The sequence below is a fragment of the Gobius niger genome (assembly GCF_951799975.1).
Source record: "Gobius niger genome assembly, chromosome: 14".
In the NCBI taxonomy this organism is placed as follows: domain Eukaryota; kingdom Metazoa; phylum Chordata; class Actinopteri; order Gobiiformes; family Gobiidae; genus Gobius; species Gobius niger.
Genome location: NC_136865.1, coordinates 30,559,182 through 30,584,863, shown reverse-complemented (window position 1 = coordinate 30,584,863; position 25,682 = coordinate 30,559,182). Strand labels below are relative to the sequence as shown.

Here is a 25,682-nt window from a genome sequence, read left to right as displayed (position 1 = left end):
TTTTTTTTTTTTTTTTTTTTCGTCCATTTTTTTAATTACTTTTTTTTTTCATTTTTTTGTCCTTTTGGGTCAATTTTTTGTTATTTTTTTGTCAAATTTGTATCATTTTTTTTTCTTTTTTTTGTCAATTTTTTATCCATCTTTTGTCATTTTTTTTGCTACATTTTGGTCATTTTTTGGTCACATTTTTATCAATTTTTGTGACATTTTTGTGACATTTTTGCCACTTTTTCACCAATTTTTAGTTTAAACTGCGTTTTTTAACAAACAAACTGTGAACCGGTGATAAGTGTTTGAGATTGTAACCAAACAAAAGCAGAACTCCCGCTTTTTAACCTCTTAACTCCCGCCTGAACCGAGAGGATCTTTTTCCTCACGTCATCAGATTTTTTTTCCCATCATTTTGTTGTTGGGTATTCAACTCATTTTTGTAACTTTTTTGTCACATTTTTGTCATTTGTTTTTGTTTTTTTTGTCATTTTGGGTCAAATTTTTGTTATTTTTTTGTAACTTTTTTGGTCAAGATGATTTTGAGAAATATTAACATACAAAAAAGAGATTAAATACCTGTTAAAGTACTCTTAAAATGCGAGAACTACTGCTTGTTCAACAAAAACGTGCGTGGAAAATACGATATTTTCTACAATATATGACAAATTACAATTATTTCGGCTTGTCATCCGAGGGTAATGGTGGATCCCAAAGCCCTGCCACTTTATACCACTGATATAAAACATTGGCATTTGCAGAAAATAGTGATTTACTTTAGGCTACCATGTTGAGGTTCGGCCCTTGGGTGTTTTGGCGATGATGAAAATCGGCCTCCACGACACAAACTTGCCGACCCCTGATGTAGGTTTATTGTTGCGTTTTCATCCTCATGCTACGATATTTTTAAGATGCTTTTCTATTTGAATAGTAGGAAACTGGACAAACTGTAGTCAGCTGGGGATTTCCCCGGTCCAGCAGCGCCCTCTCCCGGCCTCCCCGCCTCAGTCTCCGGCCGTCAGCCCCGCTCCTGCCCCGGTCCAGCAGCGCCCTCTCCCGGCCTCCCCGCCTCAGTCTCCGGCCGTCAGCCCCGCTCATGCCCCGGTCCAGCAGCGCCCTCTCCCGGCCTCCCCGCCTCAGTCTCCGGCCGTCAGCCCCGCTCCTGCCCCGGTCCAGCAGCGCCCTCTCCCGGCCTCCCCGCCTCAGTCTCCGGCCGTCAGCCCCGCTCATGCCCCGCCGCTCCGCTGGTTTTGTTCCACAGCTCCATCCTTCCCGCAGTCATGGCGATGCACGCTAAAGCCACACCGCCCCAGATCCCGGACACCCGGCGGGAGCTGGCGGACCTGGTCAAGAGGAAGCAAGAACTGGCCGTAAGTTCATATAATTATAAAAACTAAAGCTAATTATCAGCAAAGGAACGAGAAACGTGAGATAAAGCCGCTAACGTGCGCCGCTGAATGAAGGCCCGGGCTATGCTAACGATGCTAATCGCGGCTAACAACAATAGCATTTCCGTTGTCCGTTTTAGGTGTTTTATAAGCAACAGCTTTTATTTAAATTGAATTTGTGCCTATGAATAAATTATTATAATGGTGTAGATGTGTTAAAGCCTCTCTAAAGACGCGATCTGTGGTTTAATTTGGTGATTTTTGGTGAGAGCAAAATGCTAAATCGCGTTAGCAATCCGCCCGGTAGAATGTTCTCGCGATATGTGGAATTAGTGCGTCACTTTAGAAGAAAAGCCTCAGAAAATATGAATAAAAACTATTTTGGAAGTTTCTGATAACAAAAAGGCAGTCAGTATTTGCTCAAAATACAATATATTTGTAACTGAATAATTGTATTGTACAACTCTGTTACCCCCTGGCACACTCTGTACTCGGTATATTCACATACTTTTCAATAAATACATAAAATAAAAAATATAAAAAAATAAAACAATAATTAATTAATTAAAAAAAACTCAAACTCACTAAAAAAAAACACAAATAAATAAATAAACATTTTTAAAAAAGTTTGAAGTAGCTTAAAAAAAAATGAAAAAAATAAAAAACAAATATGAATAAAAACTTCTGGAAGGACTTCTCTGCAGTTTTATAATTGAACATCTATACCAGGACTTTACAATGAAATGGGAAAATGTTGTTTTTTGTTTCTTCAGAAAGCAAAACAATGAAGACTTTTATTTTGTTATTAATTTACCTATCTTTTTGTCCAAATTTTAAATTCACAAATGTAAATATTCTAAGCAGAAACCCAACTTTACACTTTTTATACGATTCTCTCTCATATATGAAGATTCTGATCAGTATTTGCTCAAAATACAATATATTTGTAACTGTATAATTGTACAATTATATCATACCCCCGGCATACTCTGTTTATTCTTGTATACACGTTGTATACTTTTAAGAAATTGACTGTAGTTTTTGTGAAGAATGTCCTGAAACTATTGTGCATCTTCTCTGGTTCTGTCCAAGTGTTGTGTTATTTTAGCAGAAGGCAGTGAAGGCTGTTGAGTTTTGTAAAGTGTTGAACGTCTTCTGTGCAGGAAACTCTGGTGAACTTGGAAAGACAGATCTATGCGTTCGAGGGCAGTTACCTGGAGGACACTCAGATGTACGGAAACATCATCAGAGGCTGGGACCGATACCTGACCAATCAGAAGTGAGTATTCTGCCGCCCAGGAAGTCTGTGAACTGTAAACACTGACGCAGATGTGTCTGTGCCCAGAAACTCCAACAGCAAAACCGACAGAAGGAATCGGAAATTCAAGGAAGCCGAGCGTCTTTTCAGCAAATCCTCAGTCACCTCCGTCGCCGTGAGTAAAATATATTTTTTCAGTTCTGTGTCTGTTTATGTGAAGCATCCAGTAATTTGCCTTCACACATTTTCCAGGCCGTGTGCGCCCTCGGGGGGATTCCTGATCACATGAACGAGAAGCGTAAGTAGCTCTAGTCATTAAATATATAGTACCGTAAATGCTCTAATACAGGCCGGGGCCTTTATTTACTCAAGCACATCTGGGACCAGGCCTTTATTGGAACCAGGCCACAATTAGAGACAGGCCTTTATTTCTATTTGGGCAAAACGGACGACCAGGAAAATGAAGAAAAACAAGATTTGTGTCCATTTGCACCTAAAATATTAGGTTCATTTATTAATGAACATTTCAAACCCTTTCCCAGCGGCTGGAACATTGACGCCTTTTATTTTGTCGGGACAACAGGAAGTGTTTCGTTGCTGTTAGCGGAGCTTTGACATCAGTGTCACTGCAGGTTTCTGTTTCGTTTTTACTGGACCGGATTATTTGTTGTTTTCTTGTGTAAAAGGCGAGTTTAGACGGAGTGTTTGTGTTTGTGATCGATCATGAGACTGACCCGAGAGAAGACGAGACGCTCGCGCTGATGGGAGGAGTTATTTTGAGGCGTGGGACTGACCTGCACACGGAGCAGCTGGACGTGCTTTGAAGACGCGATGGAGACTTTATTAAAACCCTGGAGGGTCACACAACATTTGTTTCCCTGTTTCCAAATATGGTCACAGGAGGTTTGAAAAGTGGCTAAATCTGTGTCAAAGTTACGCTCGGATCAGCTCCTCCGCAGCGTCCCCCTCGGCCCGGGTTCCCGTTTGTTACTTCCTGCACGTGAGTTTTCATTTACACGAGTATGAGACAAATTCCTAACATGGGGAATATTTCTACCACTATAGTTTCTAATAAAAGCCCCGGCCTGTTTTAGAGACCTGCCTTAATATGCCTCCGTCAGCCTCGAACCCGGCCTCTGTTAGAGACCCGGCCGCTAATGGAATACAGGCCAGTATTAGAGAATTTACGGTATTTGGTAAAAAACATGGCATTACTTTTGTATTATAAACGTCACCACAAACACCGTTCCAAATACAAATACTTTTCCGCAGGTGAGGCGGGCAGCGGGACGGAGAGCGACACCTCCCCGGACCTCCAGAACCAGGAGAACGAGCCCAGTCAGGACGACACTGAGGAGCTGGACTCGGCGCTGCAGGACCTGAAGCCTCAGAAAGCCTCGTCCTCCTCCACGGGCGGCCATCACAACTCCCACAAGAAGAGGAAGAACAAGAACAGGCACAGGTGCGAACAGACACATGCAAGCACATATAACCTCAGCCTGGTTCTATCCGGTAGCAATATCGAGTAGGAGAAGCTGCAGACTGACATTTTTATGCTTAAAACTCCTTTTCAAATTGCTTTAACCTCTTAACTCCCGCCTGAACCGAGATCATTTTCTCCTGTTTAGCTTTACCCAAATCCTGTAGGCCAGTGTAACGCCTCATTTGAAAGCTAAGATCTACAAAACTCATCTAAATGGATCTTTTTCCTCACGTTTTCAGATTTTGATTCCATCTTTTTGGGGAATTCAACTCATTATTGTAACTTTTTTGTCATTTTTTTTGTCACATTTTTGTCATTTTTTCGTAATTTTTTTTTGTCATTTTTTTGTCTTTTTGCGTCACATTTTTGTCACATTTTTTTTCTTTTTTTTCTTCTTTTTTTACTTTTTTGCGTCACATTTTTGTCACATTTTTGTCACTTTTTTGTCTTTTTTAATGTCATTTTTTTTGTCGTTTTTTTGTCATTTTTCCGTCACTTTTTTGTCATTTTTTTGTCACATCATCATTGTTTTTGTCTCAGTTCTGTCGCTATTTTCACACCTTTTTTCCAGAAGCTTTTGGATTGGGGTAAAGCATCAAAATCCGGCCCTCAATGAAAAAAGTTTGACACCCCTTGTTTAAACCAACTGGCACCAAAAGAAATATTGACCAAATCAACTTAAAGTCAGAAACATTAAACATTAATATATACACTGCTCACAAAAACTTAGGGCACACTCTGCATTTGTCCAGTGTTCTCACCACTAGAGGTATCATGAGGAGCATCTACAACCCACAGAAGCTGCTCAGGGAGTGATGCTCATCCAAAATGGCACGTCCATTAGTGCTGTGGCAAGAAGGTTTGCTGTGTCTCCCAGCGCAGTGTCCAGAGCATGGAGGAGATACCAGGAGACAGGCCAGTACACCAGGAGACCTGGGGGGGGCCGACCGAGGTCAACAACCCAGCAGCAGGACCGCTATCTTCTCATTTATGCACGGAGAAACAGGAGAAGCACTGCCCGAGCCCTACAAAATGACCTCCAGAGGGCCACAAATGTGCATGTTGGTCCTCAAACGCTCAGAAACCGACTCCATGAGGGTGGTATGAGGGGGGTATGAGGGGGGTATGAGGGGGGTATGAGGGTGGTATGAGGGGGGTATGAGGGCGTTGGGCCGGTGCTTACTGCCCAACACCGTGCAGCCCGATTGGCATTTGCCCGAGAACACAGCGATTGACTGATTGGTGCGAGCCAGAGGTTCCCTGACTGGCATTGGGGACCGGGATGAGATCCTCAGACCTATTGTAAGACCATATGCTGGTGCTGTGGGCCCTGGGTTCCTTCTGATGCCTGATAATGCCAGGCCACATGTGGCAAGAGTGTGTCAGCAGGTCCTGCATGATGAAGGTATTGATGTTCTGGACTGGCCTGCCCGTTCCCCAGACTTAAATCCAATAGATACATCTGGGACATCATGTGTCGGTCCATCCATCAACGCCACGTCGCACCACAGACTGTCCAGGAGCTGACTGACGCTCTAATCCAGGTCTGGGAGGAGATCCCTCAGGAGGACATCCGTGGTCTCATCAGGAGCTGCCCAGGCGTTGTAGGGAGTGCATTCAGGCACGTGGAGAACACACACTACTGAGGATGATACAGACTCGTTTGGAGGAATTTCTACAGAATTTGGATCAACCAGTGACCTGATTTGTCACTTTGATTTTGACTAGAATTTTGGATCCAGAGAATTTGATTTCCATTTGTCATTCTTATGTTATTTTGTTCTCAACACATTGCCCTACACTATGAATAAAGATTTTCATCCGAAAAATCGAATTGATTGACATCTAGGATGTGTTTTTTGAGTGTGCCCTAAGTTTTTGTGAGCAGTGTATATATATATATATATATATATATATGTAAGGGATAATGTATAGAACGCTGGTCATTATCGGGAAAATAAGCACCGACAGGGCGAACCGGGCCCTGACGCGAAGCGGAGGGGTTTTGTTTCGCCCGGTTTATTTAATGACTTCCGCGACAAATAGTTCCCAAAAGTTTGCGCGTTGCTCGGCAACGTTTGGCTAGGCTAGAAGCAGCACGGCTAGCAGCTAGCCTAGCTACTTAGTTGAAGGCGCAGTTGGAGGAATGGTGGTGAATCTCTGGGTAAGTTGAAAGTCAGACTCACGCTAACTTCACGAGCGATTCCCGACTTCTCTCTCAGTGACGGGACAGATATAGTGTCGCTGCTACGTACGTGAGGAGTGATATGAAAGCACCAACTCCGTTGCCATGGGCAGCGTCATTATTTTTCTCAGAGGTCCTTTATCAGAAAATAATGACCTGTAGAACGTTGGGAAATCCCATTCAAATCAACGGAGCTTCTACTCACGTTGTGAAGAGCTGTATAATAAATACGGTTGTAGTTTACCGTCACCTCTCCCCTAAAGTAACTTGGTTATAACCAGATCTGCACAGACGCTCTTTGCTGCTTTGAGTGAACATTTTAGCCACAAAAATCACCAAAGTGTTTGTTTTGGAAGAGACAGAAGCACAAGGCTCTTAAACCAATGAACGATATCAGTACTTTTGATGACGTCATTGACATTAATGAACGACCTCATGCATATTAATGAAGCTGCAGAGTCGGGTCAGTCAGAGCAGTCGAGGACCAAACACGTCACATAAATACAATACTTTTCATGATAGTTTTTGTAACCGGTTAATGTGTTCCTTTTAGAAACAGGACGAGACTCTTTCATATTTAAGGCCAGACACGGCAGGTGAAAGTATTGCTTTTTCACGCAGTGGTGGAAGTGGAGATTTGTATCTATTTTCCTCCCTTTACATCTTAGTTTTCATGTCAGATATAAAAATGATGATGTTTATTTTATGATGTTTTGTCTGCAAGGTGGGGGCGACCCGGAAGTAGAAAGGCCGTCTTTCCCGCGGGTTTTCATTCATAAATATTGACAGATTTGACATCCACGTGTCCTGCTAAGGGGCCCCGTGATGACGCTTTCACCCAAATATGGTATTTTTCCTCCTACGAGACGCTGGAGCGGAAATGCGGAAGAACGGGCCGAGCATGAGCACTCGCTACAAAACTTCAGGGCTGGTTTTCTCTGAATGAGAGAAGCCGCACTCGGGCAGAGCCTGAGCCCTTATAGAAGCTCCCACAGACTCCAAACTTTACAGGCTGAGACACAACAAGATTTAGAAGGTTTTTTCAATATTTAATTCCTAACCTGATTTATTCAGCTTTGAAACAAACAAAAAAACTTTAAAAAAACAGAAAAACTAAACAAAATATCCAAAATCCCCTCTGAAAAAATCTTAGTTACTAATGTCAATAAAATAAAACCATAACATTTTAATCTGGCTCAATTCATTATTTTGGTTTCGTTGCCCAAATAAAGGCAGTTTTGGCCATTTTAATGCTCAAAATGCCTTATTTTTATGTGAAAACATAAAATGACAGAAAAAGTGCAGTACATTTTTTTCTCATATTTATATCTGTGATGTTCAGCAAAAGTTTCAAATTGACATCTCTACATTTATTTATTTTCCCCTATTCACCTGCAGTGTCTCGCCTTAACCTCTTAACATCAGATTTTTTTTTCCATCATTTTTTTGTTGGGTATTCAACTCACTTTTGTAACTTTATTTGTCATTTTTTTCGTCCATTGTTTTTCTTCACATTTTTGTCATTGTTTTTGTCATTTTTTGTAACAGTTTTGAATTTTTTTAGTAAAATTTTTGTCACATTTTTTGTCACATTTTTATCACATTTTTATCATTTTTTTATGTCATTTTTTGTCACATTTCTGTCATTTTTTCGTCCATTTTTTGTCAATTTCTTGTGACATTTTTGCCACTTTTTCATCAATGTTTTCTCACTTTTTTGTCACATTTCCATCCTTGCTTTCCTCTCAGTTTTGTCGCTATTTTCTCACCTTTTTCCCAGAAGCTTTTGGACTGGGGTAAAGCCAAACTGGAGAAAAAGGTGCTCGGTTCAGGTGGGAGTTAAGGGGTTAAATGTATATGAAGCGATCCCACTGACACCAGGGTCACTTATTCACTGATCTAAGCAGAGAAAGAGGAACAACGGCCACGGAAACAAATGTTAATCATAGAAACGTCTTAATATTGGCATATCGTGAGGTTATTGTTATCAGGAGCCAGATGTTGGGAATCGTATTGACTCGTGAGGTTCCCACTCCTGACCCCAAACACCTGTACAGTCCGGTCCGGCTCTTTCTCACCTCCTGAAACATTAAACTGATTCCGCAGCTTTTCTGACTTTTTCCCTCCTGAGCACCTCCTCCTCCTCGTCCTAACCCACATTAACCGGACGTCCCCTCTGAACCACAGTAGCTTTACCGTATTAAACCTGTGACACTGAACTAACCCCTCTCTCTTTCCCATAATCCTCTGCTCTCCACAGCCCGTCCGCCATGTTTGATTATGACTTCGAGTAAGTCCGGGTTTCTCTTGCTCTGTGCTTTGCTTTGGTTTGTTTTTTTTTTGTTTTGCATGACGGCTCGTGTTCGGGGTGAAACCATGTGCCTGACCCCAGCTGCTTATTCATCCATTCACACACGATTGTTTCTTTTAAGCCAGTTTGCGTTTTTTGAAGCAGGATTGTTTCGAAAGATCCTTCTTCAAAAGGTTTGCGTAGATCTAGGCGCCATTTTTCTGTGGTTTTCTGTGGTGTTTTGGAGTTTTACGTTTGTTTGTTTGTTTCCCGCACGTCGGCCACGAGTCGCCAAAGTCGACTTGAAATAACTTTTTTTTTTCTGTTGCAGGTTTGACATGAAGGTGAACAAGAAGCCGAGAGCGGTGAGTCAAGATTTAACCCCTTAACCGAGCATATTTTCTCCAGTTGGGCTTTACCCCAGACCAAAAGCTTCTGGAAAAAAGCAAAAATAGCAACAAAACTGAGACAAAAACAATGATGGAAATGTGACAAAAATGTGAGAAAACATTGACAAAAAAGTGACGAAAAATTGATGAAAAAATGACAAAAATGTCACAAAAAATGACAAAAATGTGATAAAAATTTGACAAAAAAGGACAAAAATTTGACAAAAAAATGACAAAAATGACAAAAAATGACAAAAAATTGACAAAAAATAGACAAAAAATAACAAAAAAATTACACAAAAAAGTGACACAAATATGACAAATGAAAAACAAAAATGTGATAAAAATTTGACCAAAAAATGACAAAAGTGTGACAAAAAATGAGAATAAAATGACAAAAAAGTTACAAAAATGAGTTGAAAACCCAACAAAAAAATGATGGGAAAAAAATCTGACGTGAGGAAAAAGATCCTCGGTTCAGGTGGGAGTCAAGATTTAATGGACAAAACATTTCCAGTAACTAACAAGCTTCAGGTTAAAGTGTAACTGGAATCAAATCAAAATAGTAATAGTAAACTTTGTCAAAAATACAAATATTAGGGCTTAAATCACATTCAGCTACAGTTTATCCCCCAAAAATGTCAACATTTTTCTATTTTGTCGTTCCATTTAAATTTTTATCTCAACATTTTTGCAAACCATCAGAAATATGCACAGATGTGCTGAAAACATCTTCATACATTTTTCTTTATTCCCTATGTATCCCCCCAATTTTTTTCTTCTTGTCTTTTTTTTTTCTTCATTTTTCCCCACTGTTCCTCCCACTATTTCCCTTTTTTTCCCCCGCTTTTCCTTCATTTTTCTCTAATTTTTTCCCTAGTTTTTTTTCCTTATTTCTTCTAATTTTTGTCCCTCATTTTTCCCCCAAAGTTTTCCTAGTTTTCCCCCAGTATTTCACAATTTCTCTTTATTTTTCCAAAATTTGTACTTATTTTTCCCACATTTTCCTCCCACTATTTCCCAATTATTATTTTTTATTTTTTTATTTTTTTTGTGAATTTTTTTTTTCCTTAATTATTTTTTCCCCCCAATGTTTTGATTATTTTTTTCAAAGTTTTGTCCCGTATTTCTTCCTAATTTCTCCCCAGTTTCCCCCCGACTATTTCCCAATTTCTCTTTTTTTTTTTTCAATGTTTCCTAATTTTGTTCTTAATTTTATTACATTTTTTTCCAAATTTTTAACTTATTTTTCCCACATTTTCCTCCCACTATTTCCCAATTATTATTATTTTTTATTATTATTTTTTATTTTTGTCATTTTTTTCCTTTGTTTTTCCTTAATTAATCCCCGCCCCATGTTTTGATTATTTTTTCAAAGTTTTGTCCCTTGTCTTTTTTCCCTTAATTCTTTCTAATTTCTCCCCAGTTTCCCCCCGACTATTTCCCAATTTCTCTTTGATTTTTTTTCAATGTTTCCTAATTTTGTTCTTAATTTTTTTATTTTTTCTCAATGTTTTTTACTTATTTTTCCCACATTTTCCTCCCAATATTTCCCAATTATTTTAGAATTTTATTCATTTTTTCCTAATTTTTTTCCTTTGTTTTTCATTAATTTTTTCTTTATTTTTTTCATTATTTTTTCCAAATTTCTTTCTTATTTTTCCCACATTTTCCCCAACAATTTTCCCACCATTTCTTTCTCTATTTGTCACCCCCCTCTTTTAGTTTTGTTTTTTACTCCCCGCCCCCCCATTCCCTGGCATTGGAGCTAAATTCCACATTGTAAACTTCGATATGATCTTGCTGACGATATATCGGCCACCTCTGTGTTTGTGTCTAACTTCTGTCCCTGATCTTTTCCAGGATTACTCCACCTGAGCCCCGCCCCCCGAGCCCCGCCCCCTGGACGCCGTGGCCTGTTCAGTCCCGGCGAGCGTTTCCCGCTCCACATTCCCGCTCGCCGCCGGAGGGTCGCGGCGCGTTGCATGTTCAGAAATAAAGACTGTATTTATTACCATCGTCCTCCTCGGAGAAACCAAACTCCACACACGTTTGTTTTTGTCGGACTTCATCGTGACATCGACACCTTTTATTTTTACATGGTTTGTTTTTACAAGAAAAGAATAAAATGCCATTCAACAAATTCCACCGTTTGGGAACTCTCTTTTTTATCTTTCTGATGTAGATTTGCTTTTGGCCGTTATGTGTTGCACAAAACAGACGGCAATATTTTGTTAAAGGACTTGGATCGTGACTTGAGTAAAAGTACCGATCAAATATTACTCCAATATCAGTGAAAGTACTGAAGTGTTTTCTGTAGGAATGAAAGTTCGGTTTAGTCCACCGTTTTCCACACTGATCTGTTCTTACCTGAGCTTAGACGAGTTGATCCGTACCTGTCTGGTCTTTGTGCCCGTGGAAGAGCTCGGTCACTCGTAACTTAGCCCCCGTTTGGAGCTGTAGGAATATACTGGGAGAGGCTAAATGCTAACAACATCTTTGGTCGTTTTGCGTGACTGAGCGCACACACATAAACCAGACGGGTACACGTGAACTTGTCTAAGCTCAGGTAAGAACATATCTCAGTATGGAAAAATCGGTGGCCTGTTCCTTTAAAGGGATATATGTATTTTTTGTAATTCAATCAGTTCTTATGTTTGAAGAGCTTCGTGGCGCTAGGCTAGTGCATGTCTATGGTATCAGCTAGCTGCATTAACCTCTTACCTTCCACCTGAACAGAGCACTTTCTCTCCAGTTTGGTTTTACCCAAATGTAAAGGCTTATTGGGAAAAGTGTAAAAAAAAAAATCCAATAAAAAATGTGACCAAAAAATAAATAAAAAATGTGACAAAAAATAAATAAAAATGTGACAAAAAACAAATAAAAATGTGACAAAAAATAAATAAAAATGTGACAAAAAATAAATAAAAATGTGACAAAAAAATAAATAAAAAATGTGACAAAAAATAAATAAAAATGTGACAAAAAATAAATAAAAATGTGACAAAAAAATAAATAAAAAATGTGACAAAAAATAAATAAAAATGTGACAAAAAATAAATAAAAATGTGACAAAAAAATAAATAAAAAATGTGACAAAAAATAAATAAAAATGTGACAAAAAATAAATAAAAATGTGACAAAAAAATAAATAAAAAATGTGACAAAAAATAAATAAAAATGTGACAAAAAACCAACAAAAATGTGTCAAACTCTGGCAAATATGAGATGAAAAAGAATGTGAAAAAGTGACAACAACGAGGCAGCAATGCGCGGAAAAGGATCTGATTTGTATGTCTTGGCTTTGAGGCATTTCTCTGGCCAATATGCTGTAAGCGCCAGGTGAGAACTTGTTAGATTTGGGAAAAGCCGAACTGGAGAAACTGCGCTCGGTTAAGGCGGAGGGTAAGAGGTTAAAAACAGTGTGACCCGCTCCACAGACATTCATATGGTTAGTCTGGTGTTATCAGTGATTTGCCTCAGGTGCTCTGTGGAGCGGGTCAGACTGTTTTTAATGCAGGCTAGCTGATACCATAGACATGCACTAGCCTAGCACTAGCCTAGCGCCACAAAACTCTTCAAGAACTGCATGAATTACAAAAAAAAACATCTCCAGAAATCAGCAACACTCTATAACAAGGAAATGAGGCCCTATGTCAAACATCCTGAAATATCCCTTTAAGTTAAGGAAATGACATGACCATATTTGGATTACGGCGTCATCTCGGTCACAGCCTTTTGTGCTACGCGTGGATACCAAACATGTCAGTATTTGTGAATGAATAAGCTGAGTGTGGGAAAGACCGGCGACGCTAAGGACAAAACTAGACACAAATCTCAAAGCATGGTATGGTATGATAATGTGATGATAAAGGAAACCAAAAAAACATGAATCCTCATTTACATGTTGAGTTTATGTTTTATTTTTTATTAACAATTTCAAAATACAAAATCTCGTCGAGGTACAAAATACGAGTAAAATGAAGGGTGAACATTTTTAAGAACTTTACAGAGATGTAAGGCACAAAAATAAAAAACATTGGAGCATGTCAATTTTAAAATAAAAGGTATTTGGACGTGTCAGATACTATTTTCTTAATGGAGCTGGACTTAATAAGGCTTAATGAGGAAAAATCCAGTTTGAAATCATTCATAAAGGCTGTATCCGAATGTCCACCCTAGTCCCTGACCCCTCATTCACTACATAGGCCCGCACTATATAGTCGACTATGATTCTGTTGGCGATTCGGACACAAGCCACTACTTTCTCAGCGCTGCGTGACGTCACGCGCGCTGCGGCTGCAGATGTTTTTTTTTAGTTTTTTTATCTGAATTTATTTATTGGTACAAACGTTTATTTTATGAAAGAGAACGACTGTTTTGGCACTTTTACAGGCGTTACTATCATCACAAAAAAGCAAAAAAAAAAAAAAAAAAAGTCACCCCAGCGTGAGCTCAGAGACCCGAAAGTCGGTCAGAGCCCGGTGTCCGAAGCGCCAGCAGATTGAGTGACGACATCTGCTAAAAGTTCGCGAAACTCCGGGAATAAAGTATTTCTGCGATAAAGACCAACCAGACTCATGAGACAGTGGAATATTTATGGATTAATACGAGTCAGATACGCTTTTACTTCACATGGATTTTACGTGAATGGCTTGGATTATTCGAGAGGAAGCTCTCGGTCATTTAACAGCTCGAGCTAAAGGTTAGCAGCTAACGTTAGCATCTTTTCACCGTAACCGTTTATATTTAGGTCGTTTATTCCTGAGAAATACAAACACACGACTGAAACAGCTGATTTACTTCAGTCGTGTTGTTTAGTTCACAGACCTGTCTCTGTCAGGCTCTTCTCTGACTCTCGCAATGCATTGTGGTCTATATTGACCCGTTTAGTGACCATCGATGCGCACTACTTTTCCAGATGCATTGTGGGAAATTTCGAGTGCACTACTTTTTTCTCTCTGGACATTCGGACACCCCGACAACATGGCGTGAGCACCATATAGTCACTATATAGGGGATAGTGTGGACATTCGGATACAGCCAAAGTGATTGAAACAGGGTGAGGGTGAGTGTCTCTCCATTTACAACAATGTGTGTGGTATTTTGCAAGGAGGAAAACAGTATTAACAATATCAGTGACAGAATTTTCTATACCTTCAAAAAAATATAAAATATATTCACCTTTAAAATTGGGGATATTCAAGATTTTAAAGCAGTACTAAGTAACTCTTCCCCCTAGAGGTCTTAAGCGCAACTGCAGGTGTCGTAGCAAGTTACGATTTTTTAACTTATTAATTGTCTTGGAGAGTAAATACTACGCTGACAGGAAAGGCGAAGGGAGAGAGGGTTACTGTGCATCCAATTATACAATAGAAATATTTATTTTCACTCAAACTTGGCTGTAAATACTGTTTAAAGTGACGTTAGCCCGCAGTTAGCTTTGCCCGTTAGCCTGTTAGCTTCTTCTTCGTGATTACATTAGTGTGTATTGCTTTCTCCGGACCGGTGGCAGTCAAGTTGCAAATATGGTTTTCTGTCCAGAGACACCAGGGGAGATGAAAGACCCTCCAATCATCCCATAAACACTTGTATTACCCCCACAGGGACTACGGGAAGGATTTATTAAGGTAAACACGTTACTTAGTACTGCTTTAAGAGATAGCCAATCTCTAACATCACTCCAGAAACGACTCGTTATTGGACACAAGAAGAACAGATGCTCTACGGTCTCTTCAGGGAAATTACTGAAGGCACAACTGACCAAGTCAAATTTAAATCTTTTATGAAGAAAATCCTGTGCGAGATTTTAAAATGTGTTTCTTTAACTTTGGGTGGAATCGGCCATTTGATATATTTAGAGAAGGCCAACATCCTGAACTTATCTACTGATGTGTTTCTGTGGAAATCATGGAATAGTTTAGATTTAGAAACATCTGTAACAATCGTATTAGTGCATTTCTTGTCTTCTATTTTATTCCCATCAATTAATAAACTTGGTAAAGCTGGAGTAACATAAGAGTGGGCCAAAGTATTCTGGATCAGCTGGATCAACGCTGCAGGCACAGATTACAGATTTTTTGATAATTTCTAGAGGTACAATTGACATTAAACCGGTTCATAAAACTCTTGTAATCCAATATAACACCATTGGTATCCATTATATCTGTTACAAATAAGATCCCCTTATTAAACCATTCTAAGTGTGAAGTATTGACCTGTTATTCCACAGTAAAGAACTGTGAGGAGTAAAATTATGTGAAAACGCCATTCTCCAAAAAAGTAATATTTGCTTATGAAACTGAGATATTGAGTTTATGTCTATTGCAGGACACACTTTTTCTTCTTCTTTGTTTCTTCGTCTTCCCCAAGAAGGGCTGAAACAGCCTCCCTAAACACTTCCTTCACGCCCTCCTGCAAAACACACACAAAGACAGATGAAATTAAGATCGGGAGTCAAACCCATGACACGGGAGCAGACAGGAGGCTAACCACTCTGCCGTCAGACCTTGGTTTTCGCCGAACACTCCATGTATTTCACTGCTCCCAGCTCTCGGGCGAGTCTCTCTCCATCCTCTGGCCGTAGGGGGCGCTGTTTGTGCTTAGCCAGTTCCTCCAGGACGCTGCGGTCGTCTCTGAGGTCGGTCATTGTGCCCACGAGCAAGAACGGGGTGTTGGGGCAATGACGCCTGATCTCCGTGACCCACTGGAGACAAAAGGTGACAAAAAAATGACAAAAATGTGACAAAAAATGACAAAAATGTGATAAGAATTTGACAAAAATGTGACGAAAAATGACAAAAATTTGATAAAAAATTGACGTAAAAATGACAAAAATGTGACAAAAAAAAGACAAAAATGTGATTAAAAAAAAAAGACAAAAATGTGACAAAAATGAGTTGAATACCCACAAAAAAATGATGGAAAAAAATCTGATGACGTGAGGAAAAAGATCCTCTCGGTTCAGGCGGGAGTTAAGAGGTTAATGAATAACTACTTTGGCAACAAGCTGTAAACTCCTGTTGCTTTGAAGCTGGGCCCGTTTTCTTTCGCTTTCACATGTTTTATTTTCTCCTGCGTGTGAGGGACAGAGACAGAAGAGTCAGGTTTATAAATGTGTTTGATCATGTCCTAAAGTGAGAACAAACTCCAGGTTATAAAGTGTAAAAGAGGACTCAGTGCTTTAAGTGGACAAAAAGATTAAAAAAAATAGGCCTATATATAATATGTTATGTTTTTCCTTCTTTTCTTTATTATTTTTACAGCGTTATTACAGTATAAAATGTTGCCTGTCCTGCCAAACTACATGCTTTTTCATAGATATTTCAAAGAAGCAAGTATGATCGATATCCCGGTGGGCGTGATTGACAGATGGCATCAACCAATCAGAGCAACGCTAGATACGTCGCAGCGACAAGTGTTGACAAGTGGATTATGTTTTTTTCCAAATTATTTAAAACAGACGAAAGAGCAGAAGAAAACATCGTCACTCGCCGCGCACGCCATCTCTGTTGTTTTGGTCGAGTGCGGTGACGGCTTCCGCCTCTTGGGGAATGAAGTCCCGCCTCTCGGTGCGTGATTGGACCGATGTGGGTAAAATGGTGAAATGATTGGCTGCGAGGAGCTGTCCAGACGGTTCTTCTTTTGAACAGAAAGGAGGAGTGTCTGGCAGGACAGGCAAGTATAAATGATGTTGTAATAACGCGGGACTGTATCATTTACATCATGTATTCACAATAATTAGTCAGATCTGCTCAAATAAACAACTCATGATGACAGCCCAGTGCAAAGAAAATAAGCTTTGTGAACGCCCATCTACATAATAAACAACAGTAATGAAAGCCCAGTCTTACCATTAGAAGACATTGGGCCCGATCTTGTGCATCAAAACGGAGACGATGGCGTGACATTTTGCCTCAGTAGCAGCACTTTGTGATCTTGCCGCTCCAGACTTAGCGCATTTAAGTGGGTGGAGACACACATTTTCCTCCAACCAGATCGACTCCGCGTCCAGGAGAGTGGTTGTGTGGTTGTGTGGGGTGAACATGTGCTTTTGTTTTGCTTCGCGTTCACGCCAAGTACGGCCGATCCGCGCCACAGCGGACGCTGTAGCTCTTTTTCTCTGGAGACGTGAACATGGTTTAGCTCACGATGGGGTAAATAAAGTTTTTAGTTTGACCTGTGAGAGCCTAAGGCTTAAGAAAGAACGTAAGACAGCGCAATATGCAGTGCAGTCACCTCCTCTTGAGACGCCCCCTCACAGGTGGCGGAGGCGAATGGCACATATAGCGCCGCCACTCGGAAAATCATTCGCCAAGAGCCTGCGCCGCCCCGTGCGCCGCCACAAGATCTGGCCCAGACTGTTTGAGCTGAACTCTTACAGGTGGGTGTCTCTGAAGCTCTGTGACAGAGGTGATTCTTAAAGACTATTGTCTGTGCTTTCCAAAGTGTTCCACACTTCCATGTCCTGTGCTGACATTGCAGCTTGTCAGGCTCCGTTCTGTCTGCAGCCCATCTCATCTCAGTTTGTTTCAATCCATATTTACCGCTTTGTTTTGTTTTTATCGCATCTACGAGGCCAGACGGGGCACATGGCTCTCATGCTCGTCGCCACTAGGGCTGGGTACCGTTAGTTTTTTTCGATACCACTACTTTAACAATACCTGCTTTTCGGTACCGGTGCCTTAACAGTACTTTTTTCGATACCTTTGTTATTTTAATTGAGTTAAAATAATGTGCAGGAAAAGTATCGTTCAGGAGGACAAACAGCACAGCGGCACAAACACGGCACATCAGAAAACAGGAGCAGCAGCGTCGCCTGGAACTTCATGTTTTGAGCAGAATTCCCACTAAAGCCGTGATAAAAAGAGAGTTCGGACATTATTCCCTCCTGAGCTGCAGGAACAGACCAGATCCACATCAGGACCGTTTACTGAAGATAAACTTTTCTAAACTCACTGAGCTGTTGGACAGTGAAAGCTCCTCACACGTCACAGATCTGTTACATAGTGAGAGCGCTCACTCTGTCACTGACAAAGCACCATAACTGTTCCAAACATGGCTAATGCAGAGTGAGCCTCACCTTTTCCACAAACAATCTTTGATCCAAACGCTCCGGTGCAGCTGGAGTTTAAACAACAGCAGAAACTTCAGGCTCTGCGGCTAAAGCTAAAGCTAAAGGTAAAGCTAATGTGTTTCGTGCTGTCACTGCTTTTCTCTTTGTCTAAGAGTCTAGTTTCTTGTTCAATCCTGGTTTAGTCCTGGTTTTTAACCAGTTTACTGTAAGTCCTGGTTTAGTCCTGGTTTAGTCCTGGTTTAGTCCTGGTTTAGTCCTGGTTTAGTCCTGGTTTAGTCCTGGTTTAGTCCTGGTTTAGTCCTGGCTCAGACGCGGCTCTGCCATCTCTGATAATGACTGAAGTGTGAGTAAGTTACAGTTTTGCTTCTGCATTTGTGCTGAAGCTGCTCATGAGTTCAGGCTTTTTTAGACTCACTGTGGATCATTTATTGACGTTTGGAGAGAAAAAGTACCGAAAATTAGCACCGGAAAAAAAAAGGTTTTTCGATACCGCCCCCTACCGGAGCTTTTCAGTCATTTAACAGTACCCAGCCCTAGTCGCCACTTGTGAGAACCTCAGTGACCGCGGCACAGCTGGGGTCGGCCAACGCAGCCAACCTTGTTCTTTTACTCCTCTGAAGCAGGAGAGCAGAAGTGTTCATTGTATTTTAACTGAGCAGCGATGTTTGCGTTTCACAAACCCTCTCCGCGATCCGCTTGTTTGTGTGGACGAGCACCATGTTGTTGACAGCGGCGACAGCGACGCACCGCGCTCTTCACTCATACAACTCAGGGGTGTCTGGGTAATGTAGTCTCTGCTCACGGTGGGACGAAGTAGGAAGCGCACTCTGAAAAGCGGTGGGGCAGCCAAAGGATTAAAACAGATGTGCAAATGAACGTACCGGGACGCTAAAAACACATTCTTGGCGCACGGAGAGGTGGCGGTACTGCCTACCGGTGCATACCGGCCCACTTAAAGCACTGCGTTTACTCATTTCTAGTTCTCAGTCATTTGGGAGACAGTTTCTTTATCTGGTGTGTGATCTTTAATGTAAATGTAAAAGTGAGTTGTTCAGACCGTCTTTCTGACGTTCTCGTAGGAGGACGGCGAGACCACGGAGAAGCAGACGAGGAACACGTCGGTCCGAGGGTAATTGAGTTGGCGCAAACGTGTGTATTCCTCTGTACCTGCACAAACCAAAGATCAGGTTCCCTTCACTACAGCAGGAGGCACTACCAGAATAAAGTTGTACAATTGGCCTCTGTGGTTACCAGACATCCCCCAGATCTCCACCCATAGAAACAGATGGAGCAGAGCCTGAGCCGAAAAACAGCGCCTGCCAACTTCAGCCACGCTCAGACTGGTTTATCGTCTGGTTTACCGAGTTCAATGAGCTTTAAATGCTGGAATAGGGCTTGGGGTGAAGTGGAGGTGGGGGGGGGGGATAACACCATGCATTTAAAATGTCTATGTAGGCTCTCAGTCGTACAGGAGTTGTCAATCTTCTATGAAGGTTCTTGAGTCATCCTCTGTACTCTGAGGTTGAAACGTTTTCGCCTCTTCATCCAGAAGGCTTTGTCAGCAACACTAAATCATCTTTCTCCAGCGTACAACAATTTGCTCCGTGCCAGACCAGGAGGGCTCTGTCACGTTACTGAGGCTGCAACTCAGCCCAGGTCAACAGGCAGGTAATAAGCAGAGATCAACTGAGATTAGGGTCGTTCAGACTGAAACTTAGGAGTGATTTAGGTCGTTAGGACTTAGAACTACAAAGATGTTCATAGAGGGAGGGCACTGAGCCGAGCTGAACTCCTCCCTGTGGTCTTTATCTGGGCTGTGGGCTGAGCTGAAACTTTGTGCTGCTGACAAAGCCTTTTGGATGAAGAGGCGAAACGTTCGACACTTCAACTAGTACAGACGATGACTCAAGAACCTTCATCGAACTTGCATTTAAAATTACACAAATAAAACCATGAATTAAAAACAACTCAGCTGGCACCATCTCACAATTATTTTTTGTGACAAGCCCCCGAAGGTTCACTTTGAGCCGTGAAAAACAACGTGGGTTATTTTCTGGACATTTTATCATTTTTTTGCCTGGAAAATTGAAATGATGTAAAGCTCGAATCTAACATACTTGATCACACTCTTTGTTTTTTGTTTTTTAGAGAAGTGAGTTTCTACAGCCCTTGTCTCTCAGTGGTTCTGACCTGTGGTGTCAATGAGCATCATCGTGTAAGGTTCTCCTCTGATCATCAGCGTCACTGAAAAGTTATCGAACACCTGTCAACACAAAGAAAAGCTTAGACTTTAATTCATTTTTGATCACCACCTGCTGCTGACACTTGTTTGGACTTTATGTTTATCTGCACATTACATTGGTTGTTTTGCTTCAATGGCTCTCATTTATCAAACTGGTGTATGTGAGCTGTACTGTTTTGGCTTTTATAAATCTGAACATGAGCGCACGGTGCTCAGATCCTACACCAGGTGAGGAGGTGCCGGACACTGTACACTGCTTTTAACTAAACAGCTCTGGAAAACAGTTTTAACAGGTTCAATTGCATTACCACATTTCATTGGTCATTTAGAAACAAGGCTGCAGCGTTAATATTATGGGCAGACTTTGATTCAGTGTTGCACAATGCATCGACATGCTCCTCCACGCCACGGGTCTGAACGCAGATGCTCAGCCCAGACCAGGAACACTAGAACCAGGAAGCAGTGGCACAGAGACACTCATGGTGTTTTTTGTATTCTTTTGTTTTGTTTTTTGTTTTTATAAAAAATATAAAAATAAAAAATATAACTCAATAAGTAAATGACGACCAGGAGGTATCTGGAACAGATGCCCTAGGCACCTCAGCTTCTCCTTTCGACGTGAAGGAGCAGCGACTCTACTCCGGACTCCTCCCGGGTAACTGAGCTCCTCACCCTAAGCCACCCTGAGAAGGAAACTCATTTCGGCCGCTTGTGTTCGCGATCTTGCCCTTTCAGTCAAACCCACAAGCTTTGCCCAGACTCAGCTCCCTCTTCACCACGACAGACCGATACAGCGACCGCATCACTGCAGACGCCGCACCGATCCGTCTATCGATCTCACGCTCCTTCCGTCCCTCACTCGTGAACAAGATCCCGAGATACTTGAACTCCTCCACTTGAGGCAAGGACTCCCCACCGACCCGAAGGGGGAAGGTCCAACAGAACAACATCATCCGCAAACAGCAGAGATGAGATCCTGAGGCTCCCAAACCGGACGCCCTCCGGCCCCTGGCTGCGCCTAGAAATTCTGTCCATAAAAGTAATGAACAGTCCGGGCCCCGGACCCCATACTCCCGGAGCACCCCCCACAGGGCACCACGAGGGCCCCGGACCCCATACTCCCGGAGCACCCCCCACAGGGCACCACAAGGGCCCCGGACCCCATACTCCCGGAGCACCCCCCACAGGGCACCACGAGGGACGCGGTCGAACGCTTTCTCCAGATCCACAAAACACATGTGGACTGGTTGGGCGAACTCCCACGAACCCTCGAGTACCCGATGAAGGGTATAGAGCTGGTCCAGTGTGCCACGACCAGGACGAAAACCGCATTGTTCCTCCTGGATCCGAGGTTCAACTATCGGCCGGATCCTCCTCTCCAGCACCCCGGAGTAGACCTTACCGGGGAGGCTGAGGAGGGTGATTCCTCTGTAATTGGAACACACCCTCCGATCCCCCTTCTTAAAGAGAGGGACCACCACCCCGGTCTGCCAATCCAGGGGCGCTGTCCCCGACCGCCACGCGATGTTGCAGACACGTGTCAGCCAAGACAGTCCTACAACATCCAGAGACTTAAGGTACTCAGGGCGAATCTCATCCACCCCCGGAGCCACCGAGGAGCTTTCTCACCACCTCAGTGACTTCAGCTTGAGAACTGCAAATTTCACCTTGGATTGAGCCTGATTCACTGGTGTCTTAGAGTTGGTGAATGTTGTTTTACACAGTTCAATCAACATTTCTCTTTAGTAAACACAAATAAAAATATGTTCCTGGAGCTTTTGTTTTTGTTTCATTTTGGCATGTTTGGTAGTTTTGGAAAAGCTTCGAGTAGTTCATGTGATTTATGCAAAAAGAAGTGGAAAAAAATATTGAAAAGTATAAATGTTATGGCTGTTTTAAGGCGTGGGAAATGCAAGTCTCCAATATACAACACATGAGAGAAAATCAAACACTGGATTCGGAAAATTTGGCTCAAAAGAACATTTTCTGCAGAAAGCCACGTCTCAAGCTGCAACACAGACAAAATGGTCATTGATGAAAAAAAAAATCTTGCAAAATGTACAAAATTGTACATAGGATGAGATTAGGGTTAAAAACATCTCGTCAATTTGAAAATGTCTTGCAGACTTTGATGTCCTGCCTGTTTAAGTCCTGCCTGTTTTGTGTCGATCCACTGTTTAGGGCGTGGCTTCCTTTTGGACTGAGCCTATTTGAACATTTTTATGGAAATTTGCAAATGGACTTTTGATTCCATGAAAACCCAGACTAACATTAGATATAAATATTTATTTTAAACTAAATACTAAATACAAAAATGGAAAAACATGAAATCTAATTTGGGGATTGGTGAGTCTAATATTGCTGACCTGTGAGCTTTTGTTAACAGCTAAGGTTAAATCAGAAAAGCTAACTCTTTCCACCTCCTGTTTGTAAAATGCAGACCGTTAGTTTTGTTTTCTTACCAGAGGCAGAGGCTCGGTGATCACGGTGTAGGAGATCAACAACATCTTCTTTTCTGCCTCACTATCTCCCAACACCACGACCCTCAGTGTATGCATCTGTGGACGAGAAAACAGCACTACTACAACTACTACTATTACTACTACTACTACCAGGGGTAAAGTGGTCCGGAACTGAGTTCTGCAGCCTGCCACCTTGGGCAGTGAAAACATAAAGGCAGACAGAAGTCTGACAGACAATCACCGAATCAAAGAAGGGGATGAGCGTCTGGAAGTTGTTGTTGTTGCTGAGCTGGACAGAAGTCCACTTCACAAAGAGAGACTGGATGAATACGGTATGTCAGATCCGCAGCAGCTCAGTCACTCCCCATGCGCGTGGGCTCAATGCGCCTCAATATAACAGCATTTATGGGGAAATCATGAACCTTACGGACATAAAGTAATCCATAAGGCATGAAGAAAACAAACTGGAGGGCAGGCAGCAGAGGAGTGGAGCTGGTCCGAACGGAGAGAGAAAAAACAAGGCAAGCAGCATGTGTTGTGTGTGTGAGACCCTCCGGTATTTTAATAAACTCACCGTCACGTCCTGTAAGGTTTCTCGTCCGAGCCTAAACTCACTGATCGGTGTGAGCTAGTCTTCTTTCGGGTTTGATTTATGACAGATCCCGTCGAAAACAACGCTCCGTCAAACCTCACTTTTTACACCGGAAAACAAACAATCCGCGTCAAAGTGAAAGTGAAAGCATGGGCGTAGGTTTGCTTGGGGACCATGGGGACATGTCCCCACCAACTTCCACCATGTGGAGATCTTCACATTGATGCCTCAGATGTGGCTCTTCAGGCTTGGGGACGATCGGCATCACAGCACTTTTGTTTCGCTCAGATTGGTGAAATATTCGTGGAGATTTTCATATTTTCAGGTTGTAACGGAGCTTCTGTCTGTTTATGGAGCTTTATTACGTGAGAGGCATTTACGTGTCCGACGGAAACACGCCATGTTTCCCGTTTGTTTATGTGGGATGTTTCACTCAGCAAAGATCAGAAAATGGTTGGTTTGCTCTTTCCACAACTTCTTTTATTAACAAGTTAAGTGAGAGGAGAGCAGCTTCTGTTCCAGGTTCTCTGAGCAGCAGTGAGGGGGGGGTCAGAGACTGGTTTTCAGTGACCAAAAAATTATCTCTGTATTTGAAAGATATAATATATATGTATATATATGTATATATATATATATGGATCATTCTTGAAATCATTTGTACTTTTATGACTGTTCATTAAACATAAAGTATTCAGCATAGTGATTTGATTAATAAATAAATAAATAAAACAAAGATAGACTTTTCTTTAAAGGCAAGAAATAGTCGTTTGAATAATCGTGATTTCAATTATGACCATAATAATCGTGATTATTTTTTCAATAGTCGAGCAGCTCTAGCTCATAGTAAGCATTATTGATGAAGAGTGGGAAAACAAATGGCACAAATATTAGGCCACTCGGGGAAATTAATGATGAAGACGAAGACTCAAAACTGCATAGTCCTCCATTTGAAGAAGCCTTATGGGTCGGCTTATGTTCACCAGACTTTCTCCAAAGCCTAAAGAGACAGATGAATGTGATGGTTTTGACCCGCTCGGCCCCTGCTCGGCCCCCCCTCGGCCCCGCGTGACGCTGTGCAGTGTTTTCAGACTTATATCAGACCTTTATGTTTATTCACGTCTGAGATTTCACTGAGAAACTCCAGCCCTAAAGCGTGACGTGTTTGTTTAATGAAAACACTCTGTCCACTGTTAGGACTGACACAGGCCTTTATAAGGAAACCACGGCTGCTCCTCAGATAAAACACGAGAGGCTTTCAACTAAACACAGTCTGTGGGCTCAAAACGGTCCCAGTTTAGGCCCAGTTTAGTCTAATTCCTCTTGAGTTAAGATCCAGTTATTATTATATTCCATTAAAAAAACATTACATTGGATTCAGCATTAACCAGCAGTGTCCAACCTGTGTGAAAAGTGTAGCGGGTTTTGAACTCGCTGAGGAGTATTAACCTCTTAACTCCCGCCTGAACCGAGAGGATCTTTTTCCTCACGTGATCTGATTTGTCTTCCATCTTTTTTTTGTTGGGTATTCAACTCATTTTTGTCATTTTTTCCGTCAATTTTTTATCACATTTTGGTTATTTTTTTGTAGCATTTTGTCACAATTTTGTCTTTTTTTTTTCATCCATTTTTTATCACATTTTTATCACATGTTTGTCATTTTTTTTGTCACATTTCAATCAATTTTTTTGTCACATTTTTGTCATTTTTTGTCACATTTTGTCATAATTTTTTGTCATTTTTTAATCACATTTTTGTCACATTTTTGTTATTTTTTTGTCACATTTTTTCATCAATTTTTTGTCCATTTCTTTCACATTTTTGTGACATTTTTGCCACTTTTTCATCCATTTTTCGTCACTTTTTTGTCACATTTCCATCATTGTTTTCGTCTCAGTTTTGTTGCTTTTTTCACAGGTTTTTTCCAGAAGCTTTTGGATTGGGGTAAAGCCAAACTGGTGCAGGCGCCATATATTGAATAGTGATTTAAACAAAGTATTTGCATAACAGAAACAATGGGGGGGAAAAAATAGAAAAACCCCAAATATACACAGACTTCTGGTAGGAAATGACAACGGAACTCACAGCGAATACACACACACACAAACCAAAACAAAAAGAATTGTCCAAACGGTTTGGTTTCTTCCAAAGACCAACGCGACAACCCACGAGAGTTTGTGTTAGCGTGTGTGTTAGCATGTGTTTTAGCGTGTGTGTTAGCATGTGTGTTAGCATGTTTGTTAGCATGTGTGTTAGCGTGTGTGTGTTAGCGTTTGTGCTAGCATGTGTGTTAGCGTGTGTGTTAGCATGTGTTTTAGCGTGTGTGTTAGCA

The 25,682-nt window shown here is 41.4% G+C and overlaps 2 protein-coding genes across 3 annotated transcripts; one reads left to right on the top strand and one right to left on the bottom strand.

Moving 5' to 3' along the window:
* The first annotated feature begins 1,203 nt into the window (after positions 1-1,203).
* On the top strand, positions 1,204-10,928 carry meaf6 (MYST/Esa1-associated factor 6). Of its 2 annotated transcripts, XM_079571072.1 has the most exons (8): positions 1,204-1,358; positions 2,540-2,655; positions 2,722-2,809; positions 2,887-2,932; positions 3,907-4,096; positions 8,563-8,592; positions 8,924-8,957; positions 10,845-10,869. In XM_079571072.1, the coding sequence occupies exons 1-8, from the start codon at positions 1,269-1,271 to the stop codon at positions 10,857-10,859; spliced, it is 609 nt and encodes a 202-aa protein (XP_079427198.1). In that variant the 5' UTR covers positions 1,204-1,268; the 3' UTR covers positions 10,860-10,869. The 2 variants fall into 2 exon arrangements, with proteins under 2 accessions (XP_079427198.1, XP_079427199.1); XM_079571073.1 differs by lacking the exon at positions 8,563-8,592 and having other exon boundaries at positions 10,845-10,928.
* A 4,374-nt stretch (positions 10,929-15,302) lies between these two features.
* LOC306973515 (cell division control protein 42 homolog) lies at positions 15,303-22,857 on the bottom strand (the record flags this gene model as incomplete). Its single annotated transcript, XM_079570439.1, has 5 exons — positions 15,303-15,395; positions 15,490-15,687; positions 19,115-19,233; positions 20,248-20,320; positions 22,762-22,857. The coding sequence occupies 5 exons, from the start codon at positions 22,855-22,857 to the stop codon at positions 15,303-15,305; spliced, it is 579 nt and encodes a 192-aa protein (XP_079426565.1).
* Between the last annotated feature and the right edge of the window lie 2,825 nt (positions 22,858-25,682).

Bases quoted from the DNA above. Each gene is read 5' to 3' on its own strand.
- meaf6 (XM_079571072.1), top strand. From the start codon at position 1,269: ATGGCGATGCACGCTAAAGCCACACCGCCCCAGATCCCGGACACCCGG. The intron at 2,810-2,886 runs GTGAGTAAAATA...CACATTTTCCAG, and splicing joins CCTCAGTCACCTCCGTCGCC to GCCGTGTGCGCCCTCGGGGG. The intron at 2,933-3,906 runs GTAAGTAGCTCT...ACTTTTCCGCAG, and splicing joins TGATCACATGAACGAGAAGC to GTGAGGCGGGCAGCGGGACG.